The sequence below is a fragment of the Musca domestica genome, unplaced genomic scaffold (genome assembly GCF_030504385.1).
Source record: "Musca domestica strain aabys unplaced genomic scaffold, Musca_domestica.polishedcontigs.V.1.1 522, whole genome shotgun sequence".
In the NCBI taxonomy this organism is placed as follows: Eukaryota; Metazoa; Arthropoda; class Insecta; order Diptera; family Muscidae; genus Musca; species Musca domestica.
Genome location: NW_026712350.1, coordinates 30,783 through 40,973, shown reverse-complemented (window position 1 = coordinate 40,973; position 10,191 = coordinate 30,783). Strand labels below are relative to the sequence as shown.

The following is a 10,191-nucleotide window of genomic DNA, read 5'->3' as shown; positions in this document are numbered from 1 at the left end:
CATCCTTATAGCAGATCTCGTGTTAGTAGAAATAATGGGATGTGTGAAATGTTAAGAGAATCGGATGCTTATTTCGGATTTTATGATCGTTTTTGGTTATTCAAAACTTTTGGGGGGAGGTACCAAAATGAATGCTCCGATCTCCACCATATTTTTAACATTTCTTGTGTTATTATAATTATTCTAAATTTTGACCATTTGTAGGGGAGGTATTTGATGGAATTGGCAGATATAGTCCATTTTTGCATCTAAACTAGCACTGATGGAAATATTACGATTTGCAAAGTTGAAGCAAAATTGCATTTTCGTTTCTCTTTCTGTGCAATAACATATTTTCTTCTGAAAATACCGAACTTTGGTGAAGGAGGTACCACAAGGAGTGGACCGAGGAAAAAAGGAAAACAAGGTTTATGTTGAGTTTGGGAGCTATGCTCGGATTGACCTGCATTTTTTCACAGGTAGGCACTCTTCTACATACTACATTATACTGTAATACTGATACATCTTGATGTTGATCGAAGGCCGGTTACTTTCAAAATTGATAAAGCTTAGAAAAACAATGACAAATCGCAGAGGCTTTCTATTTAATATATCTATAAAGGTTAGATATCTTTTAGTGGAGAAAACTAATATCTTCGGAACTACAAGGTTATCAGAACATTTGTAACTTTGAAAAGGCAAGAGTGCAGGCTGTAATGTAAGATGTAGATTTTCGTACTCCAAAATGGGTTAATTTTCGAATGTTTAGGGCTTTTTTCAGAAAGTTCCGATACAGAAATGCCAATTTTCTTGTATTGACCCGTAACCAATTCAAACAACCTCATCATATGACCACTTGTTCTTCCCATTTTGTATATATCAGTTTTGCAGAACCGGATGAAACCCAGATTTTTTATCCGAAACTTCGTGTCGTATAGCCAAGTAATCGGGTTAATAATACATACCCCATAATGGAGTTAATGTCCGCTACTTTCTGGGGATTATGACCGATTTTTATACCCTCCACCTTGAAACGGAGGGTATTTTAACCTTGTCATTCAGTTTGTAACCTCGTAGACTCCATAAAATATATAAACTGCAACCATCTTCAGACTGCTGTCATTTCTAAGCTACTCGTCCGACAGCTGTTCAAGTTATTCCAGTGACAGCTCATTATATTACTTAAAAGTGTAGAGAAGCATTTTGGTGAGAATTTTAAAGAAACAAAGTTATTCGTGATTGAATTCAAGCGTGATAGTGTGATTTTTCTTTATACTTGGCTGGAAAAACACAAGTGGCTATGGTTAGAACACTCCAGCATTTAAATGTGAATAAATCTTCTGTGTCTCGTACCATCGCTCGTTACCGTAGCCCGACGTCCAGGAAGTGGACGAATAAAAATAGCAACATCAGTAGAAATGGTTCGAAAAGTAAAGAAGCTACTTGATCGATACCCGCGTCGCAGTGGTCGAAAAATGACTCGTGAGCTGAAGATATCGCACTATTCCATTCGGCGAATTTTGAAAAATGCGCCATTGAAATTCTAAAAAGTGCAAGAACTTACACCGCAACAGAAAGAAAATAGACTCAAAAGAGCTAAAGAGTTGCTTCGCTTGGCCGAAAGTGGTGAACTGCGGAGTTTGGTTTTCTCCGATAAGCAAACATTCGTTGTATAGCAGTTTGTAAACAAACAAAATGATCGTGTTTACTTGACAAAGAGGTCAGCTGAAAATGTGCACCTTCGGTTGGCCACCAGAACTCAAGCGCCGGCCATGGTGATGGTGTGGGCCGCCATAACAGCCGACGGTCGCTCTCCGCTCATACTAATCGACTGTGGCATCAGAATAAATGCCGAATATTATCGCGAAGATATTCTGGAGGGTGTATTAAAGCCTGCAAACATTTTGGCCGCAGACCTTGGACATTCCAACAGGACTCAGCACCATCGCACTCAGCATTAGGTTCCTCGCTTCATTTCCAGCGCACAATGACCACCAAAATCTCCGGATACCAATCCGTTGGACTATTGTGTCTGGAATATTTTGGAAAGCAAGTTTGGCACTAAAAAATACCAGTGTGTCGATCACCTTAAGGAAGTGCTTCGCTGGGAATGGGCCAAAATACCGCAGAGCAACTTTCGGGCAGCGTGCGACGGGTTAATTGTAGGTACATTTTTCAATGGAATTGTCTAAAAATCCCTACTAGAAGTTCTTCTACCCCTCCTGGATGGGAATTTTCTATATAGGTCCACGATATCGTATAACCCAGATACAACGTTTCCCCCCCCCCCCCCCCTGATATTCGGTATTTCGATGATTTTAGGGACATTAGACACCGGAAATGTTTGAAATTTTACATTTAGAATTCGTAATGCGTAATGCAGCCTGTGACAGAAAATGTTCTATGCAGGTAAAGGTCTTCGTATAGGCTCCACACATCAGTACCTCCCTATATTCGGTATTTTGATGATTTTAGCCCTGATATAACGATATCTTTCTATATTCTATATTGCCCCACGTCTTTGTAAAGACCGCAATATAATGGCTATATTCGGAATTTTTAGGATTTTAACAGATTTTTTTATTATTTGAAAATTTCCAAATTTATTCCAAATGGAGAGTATTTAAAGTTCGGCCCGGTGAAACATAATGTTTTTTTTTTTTTTTTTTTTTTTTGCTTGAAAATGGCTTTTAAGTTTTTTATGGTTCCCTTCAAGATATGCACCTTCCGTATTTTTAATATTTAATATTTTTATTATAGTAGGGAAGATGAGAATTTTGTAGGCAATTGGGGAAGCCTTATGACCGCTTTTATTATCCATAAAAACTCAAAAATCATAAATAAAAGGAGAATTTAATGAAGTAATTAATTTAATTCGTTTGTGAATTTCAATTTAGGTATTTGGCTTCGCATCACTGCATGACCGTCATTAATATGCTATGCTACGATGTTAAGCTGTTTATGCATCCCCACCTTTACTTAATTGTATTTTGAAATTCATATTTGAAATTCTTCAATATAATAAGTTATCTGAAGACTAATTGCATAAAATTATTGTCCGCAAAAAAAAAATATTAAAATGAAAATTCATAATAAAAAATTTAATTAATTGAATTTGTTTGTTTTAATTTTAATAGTCATTATATTTGTTTGTTAAATAAAAAACTTATATCAAAAACATAAAATGGAGTTTTCTTTAATAAAAAAAAATGTGTGGAGCAAATTTCACTTAAAATAAAATTTAGATATTTTTGCCAACAATTTCAGTCTTAACTCATCTCAATCTAAACAGTAAATCGTTTTTAATTAATATGCTCCATTGTCAGGCATCTACTTAAAAAAATAACCTTGTTATTGTTTACAATATTATTAATTAGCATGTTCTTTCTTTTTGTTATTTACTTTTTACATATGGAAAAATTGGAAAATATAAAAAAAATAGTTTCGGATTGCCAATAAGTTTGGATTTTTTTTTTTAATATATGTATATTTACCTTAAATATATTTACTTATAAGAAAGGATTTGCTTATGTTGCTCTTGTAGGTATCACAATATCCAAATATACAAATATACATCGAAATCTAAATAATCTAGATAAAGACATACACTTTCATACATACACATCTATATACTTAGATATTTGTTTTAGATATATCAGACATTTAACAAATAGTTTGGTATTCTGAATACCCTACTCTACAAAGAGAGATAGATAAAAACATAGATTGTGTACGGTATCAGTACACTTTTACATACACATACATATATTCTTATGTCCTGTATTAAATGTAATGAGGTTGGGTTCGAAAATATTCTTAAATCCTAGTTATATCATAAATGTTCCCTGGTTTTATAATAAAGTCAATGGAACATTGCAAGGTGTGGAGGAAATCAAGTTTCTCCACCGTGATTTCCATACATTTACATATCATTTTTTTCTATTCAATTGACGACGATGATTCTCATACGAGTGGTGATGATTATTAAGTTGTTCAGCATTTGCATTGGTGTGATGAAGATGATGGTTGTCCTGTGACTGATCATTGCTTAAGACATGTTGTACCAAACTTGTTGTTGTGCGTTGACAGCATTCATCGACATTGTCGACATTTTCAAAGTGTTCCTGGGGCTGCAATGGATTTTGATGTAGCTGATGATGATGATGACGGTGGTGATGATGATGATGATTATGGTGCCTTTGTCGATGATGCCGCTGAGAATATTGTTGCATGGAATTTGGGCTCATATGCTCTTGCTGATCATGGTGATGATGATGATGATTTTGTATCAGTTCACCATCGATATCATCATTATTGATATTTTCATCATTATCATCCAGATTTTGTATATGATGTTCTATTGTTGTTCCTTCAACATCCACATCCAAATCCTCCTCCTCTTCCATTTCCTCATCTCCATTGTCATTTTCATCATCCAAGATCACATGCTCGTTACTCATATCAAGATCATCATCCTCCTCGTCGTCATTCTCATGACGTGGACTATTTAAATTGGTATGACTGTGTTGTTGACTGTGAACGACAACAGCCACATTGCCGTTTGGCGATACTCTCTGATAATGATAATTGCCGGGCATTGAATGTATTGTCTTCTCTATGGCACGTAGACGTTTCTCCAGCGATGTCGTGGCTAAAATATCAACCTGAAATGAAAGAAAAGTTAATAATTTGAAAGCTATACAGAGTATAAAATTTAAATTGATTTTCAGACATGTTTTGGGGTATGATTGATTAGCATGTTTGAAGTATCATGTATAGACTTGAAGACTATTCAGAGATAGAATTGTGGAATTATAATGATGCTTTTGAAGAACAAGTAGGGACAAAATCTTTTGATCTATTTGGAGGATATTCGGAGATGTCTTCATAAATTTTTTAACCACAATGTTACGAATGTAACTAGTAGAGTTAAGTTCATGTATACAGGTTTAATAAAACATGTAAAAAAACTGTAAATTCGGCCGGGTCGAACTTTGAACACCCTCCACCAATTGAAAAGAGTTTGGCAATTTTCAAAACAATAAAATCCGTTTAAATCTTAAAAATACCGAACGTAGCCATATGTATACGATGTATAGCCTTTACAATATTTAAATGCGAAATTAAAAAAAAAAATCGGTGAATAATGTCGCTTAAATCATCAAAATATCGAATATAGGGAGGTACCATTATTTGGGGCTATACCAAAACGTGGACCTACACACAATCTTCTGTCATAGGCTGTAGTACCCATTACGAACTTCAAGTACCAAATTTGAAACAACTCCGGTGAATAATGTAACTACAATCATAAAAAACCGAATATCGTGAGATACCCTTATATGGGACCCATACGAAGATGTGGACCTGCACAGACAATTTTCTGTCTTAGGCTGTAGTATTTATTACGAACTTCAAATATCAAATTTGAAACCATTCCATTAAAAAATATCGCTAAAATCATAAAAATACCGGATATTAGGAGGTACCGTTATATGGGGTCTATACGAAGACGTGGACCTGCATAGACAATCTCCTGTCATAGGCTGTAGTATCCATTACGAACTTCAAATACCAGATTTGAAACAATTCCGGTGAATAATGTCGCTAAAATCATAAAAAACCGAATATCGAGAGGTACCGTTATATGGGGGCTATACCAAAACGAGGACCTACGTCGCTCATTTCCAATGCCAAAAGTCCTGCAGATATAATATACATTTGAGTAAAATTTTATCAACCTAATTCATTTCGTTCGGAAGCTAGAGTGATTTCCACAGACGAACGGACATCGCTAAGTCAACGGAGAATTTTATGCTGATCAAGAATATATATACTTTGTGGGGTCTAAAATGTTTATTTCGAGGTGTTACAAACGGAATGATGAACTTAATATACCCTCCATAGTATGGTGGAGGGTATAAAAACTACAAAATAAGAGATCAACTTCGATTTTGTGGAAATTTTAAATTAAGAAACGGGGGGAATGTCATCCTAACAACATTCAAATTGAACAGCCTCTCCCATCTCAAAATGACGAAAAACCAATAAAAAAAAAAACAAATCTTTCACATCGACCACTCACCTTAAGTTGTGGTCTCAAGGGCAACAATGCAATTACCCACCACGCCCAAGCCGGCCCATCTTCTCGACTCGACCAATCCTCCTCAACCACTGGCATTTCACCATAGCTCTGTAATATTTCATGCTTAAGATCTTGTCCCAGGCTCTCATACCATGCTATGGCTTTGTTCAGCACAATATTATGCATACTTTTTACATAGGACAAATGTTCATCGGGTATGGCCTCATCATGTATGTACTCGACTTTAGCTGTTTCATAGCCATCTTTTTCGTTGCGTGCCAAAATCTTAAATCGTTTACAACCCATTGTGCTGAGAATCGAACAGCCATCGCCCAGTAGAACACAATCTCGTATATCTAGCATGCAACCATAATCGTGATAACGGGCCTTACCACTATGCTGTTGAACAATGCCGAATTGTTTGTCACCCGATTCGACGGCTCGTCGTACCATCAGACGATAGCGTGGCTCATAGACGAACAATGGACAGGGGACCGATGGGAATGCTGTGGTACAAATGAATATTGGAACCGACGGTTCCATTATCATTTCTTGGCGAAAACGTTTTTGGTAGCTATCTGGAATGAAACGTTTCATGGCGGCCTCAAGAAACTTGGTTACCGGTCTTTTGGTCAATATCAAGGGCACAGGCGATGAGGCACCCTGTACCATATTTACACTTGGCTCTACCAACGGTGACATGCACAGCGGGCAAGAAGAGGTATAATCCATGCAGCGATCCAGACACACCAAACAGTAGGTGTGGCCACAGGGTGTCACCACCGGTTTCCAGAAAGTGCGGCAACACAAGACGCAATCAAAGTCACTGGCATCAATGAGAGTGGGTGCAACAGATATCAATTGTTTCATGGCATATTCTGGCGAGGATTCTATTTCTAAAAAAAATAATGACATTTTTATATATTCTATATGACTATGGGGGTTTACTTACTTTTCAGTCTCACAAACTCCTGTTGCAAACGCTCCAAAACATTGCGGAATTGTTCACTGCAACGTGCACTCTCCACATCGACAATTGGCAAAAGTTCTGTTTCCTTTGGTGTCCATTTCCGGCGAAAATGTTTTCGTGACGTCTGTCGCTTTAGCTCCATTTCATATTTACGCGCTATGCTAGCATAGGTATAACGTTTATCGGCACAGTTGAGAAAATCCCGACACGACAGGACATCATCTTCCGTCATTAGTATATCACATTCTTTGCCATAGTTGGCCGATAGGAAATCATCCTCTTCGCAGATTGCTGCCTGCAGCGTTTCCTCATCTTGTGCGTTGATATTTCTTCGTTTGATTCGATGCTCCCGGGCTGGAAAATCATAGCCGGGGCACTTGGAACGTAGCGAAGAACTTACCATATCCAATTTAACGCATTTCGGCGTTTGAGAGAGAAGTTTTTGGAGTATCTGCAATAAAATAGAATAAAACATTGGGAATTAGATAGGCGTTTAAATCAGATTTTTGAAATGTTCACTAAGAATGAAAGCTAGTTCGAGTAGAGACGTTGAGTATGCTCTTTTTTAAGTTTTTTTAAGCTGCTCGAATGAGAGCAAGTGAGCTGTGCTCATATTCGAGTGGGAGTAAAATGTACTCGAAATTGGGCAGATTTTACCCTTGCCGAGTACCCTTTTGTTGTATTTCTTTATTTGTACCCATAATCTTTCTCTTCTTGGCTTTTGCTCACGATCCCACCCCACAACAGCATTGAAACCCAACTCTTTAACAAATTACTTTTTTTACTCGATTGCACTCTTAGAATAAACTCTCATTCTCTTTCGAACATTTTGACTCAAACTCTTATTTGTAAAACTAGAGTACTCTCTCTCTCTCTCGCTGTTTCTCTCATAAAAGAAAAGAGTTGGCTGAACTTCTTGTAAAATTCGTTCTGTTCGATTACTGCCGCTAGCGAGGATATTTCTCTCACGAGTAAAGTTTTTTTAAATTTGGAACCAGATGTTTACATTTTTTACTATGGGGCTATGAAGTATGCAGCTATTTTATGCGAGTCAGGAGGGTATGCTCTATTTTTGAATGCTGCTCGAAAGAGAACAAGTGCTCATTTTCAAGTGGGAGTAAATTTCGCTCGAAATTTACTTTTGGCGAGTATTCTTTTGTTTATTGTTGATGTTGTTTTTTTTTTAATACACAAAGTCCACTGGCTCTTTATTGTGCTGTCTTTCTCTTATTGCCTTTTCCACACGATCTCACACCTCACCTCACATCCAAATCCAACATATAAATCAGTAAACAAAGTAATTTTTGTACTCTTCGAGCAAACTCTTACTCTATTTCGAACATTTTGACTCCAACTCACAATAATAAATTAAAAATTCGTACTCTTCGATTACTGCCGGTCGCAAGTAATGTCGAGCACAATCTGAAATTTGGTGCCAGATTTTGAGTGAATTCCTTGTAAAATTCTTACTCTTCGAGCACTGCTGTTTGCGAGGATATTTCTCTCGCAAAAAAAACCGAGCAAAATCTAACATTTGGTTTAAATTGGGTACCAGATTTTTGTATTATTTATTATAGCGATGTCTTCTGTGAGTCAGGAAACATTTTTTACCAAGTAGAACCCGTAATTTTTTGTCTTTTCAGATCCCTAGACAAATCCGTTTCAGATAACATTTATTTGTATGCCCTGCACTCTAGAAGTAGGGTATATTAAAGTTGTCATTTCGTTTGTAAAATCCTGAAATATTCCTCGAACGCCCCGTAGAGTATATAATACTGATCAAAATGAGTTATATCGGTCCACGTTTTCCTATAGGCCCCACATAACGATATATCCTGGTACACATTATTTTAATGACTTAGCCCCTGTCTTAACGAAAGTGTTTTAATTTTTTTAGTTCGCAATACGTTCCAACTACTGTAGAATACAACTGTCTTCATAGATCCAATTTTTCCTATAGACCCTTATATTGGCGTACCTCCCGATATTGTGATAATATAAGCCACGGAATTGTTTCAAATTTGGTATTTAGAGATTGGAATGGGCGTTAAAATCTGTGGCAGAAAATTGTGGATATAGGTTCACGTTTTCCCCAATTTCCCGATATTCGTAGCTCCCGATGATCAATTGGATAACAACCCAGCAAGAGGTACGGTACCGATACCCCCAATATTCAATCGATTTTATTTCCACTTTATATTCGAACTCGTTCGAATATGGACTCTTTTCTTACTCCTTTTGGATGTAGTTTTTATATAAATACTACGTATATAAACAATTCTATTTATATTCAATTCAAAACTATTATCTTAATGTCGCCTTACCTTCGTGAGATCATGCTGAAATAATTCAGTACTGCTGAGATTTGAAGATTTATCCAAATTAATGGCTAAACATATTTCATAAAGAGCTTCTTCGTAGCGACCCAAATCGCTCAAAGCCAAGGAACGTAAATAGTGAGCCTAATGGAGAAAAACGAGAAATAAATATTTATTTTTTAAGGATCAGTTGTATTCTCACCTTGGCAGATGTATAACGTGATTTCAAAGCATTATCCACATCGGCCAATGAGCTCTGGTAATGATTCATTTTTCGCAACACCTCGGCACGCAACAAAAGGCTCTTAAAATTCGAAGGCGCTGAAATGAAAACAAAAGAAGAACAAAACAAACGTGAGTTGGCATAAATCTTTGTCTAATTGCCTAAATGGCCAGAAATAATTCCAACAAATACAATATTATCTTAAAAATAAAAATTTTCAAATAAAAACTAATGGAAAACAAACACTAAAGAAAAGAATTATGGCTGGTTGTGTTTGTTTTTTAAGTCAAAATAAATGACAGGCAAATTATTTGTCAAACTACACCCGCCGCAGAAGAAACGATCGGACACACACACACACACACACACACACCCCACACGGAGCAGGCGGCTGTCAAAATCTTCACAAGTGCAAGCAGCAGCAACGCAACATAATCACCCCAATGACTGACACCTTTAGACTATTAGAGTGTACGCCGCCATCGATCTTTTGCCACTTGAAGCCATCACATTCACATTTTGTGAAAAATTCGACTACTTAAATTTCCATTTATTTTTTCTTAGTTTTGGCATTTTTGCCCATGACAATGTATGACATAATCCATATGACTGTTTG

The 10,191-nt window shown here is 36.6% G+C and overlaps 1 protein-coding gene across 1 annotated transcript; it reads right to left on the bottom strand.

The window, feature by feature from the left end:
- Window positions 1-2,364: 2,364 nt before the first annotated feature.
- Window positions 2,365-9,728, bottom strand: LOC131805380 (LON peptidase N-terminal domain and RING finger protein 2-like; the record flags this gene model as incomplete). The annotated part of the gene is made up of 5 exons (XM_059128484.1): window positions 2,365-4,643; window positions 6,065-6,960; window positions 7,017-7,485; window positions 9,359-9,496; window positions 9,555-9,728. Coding segments are annotated over 5 exons (2,412 nt in total), but the record flags the coding sequence as incomplete, so codon positions are not given.
- Between the last annotated feature and the right edge of the window lie 463 nt (window positions 9,729-10,191).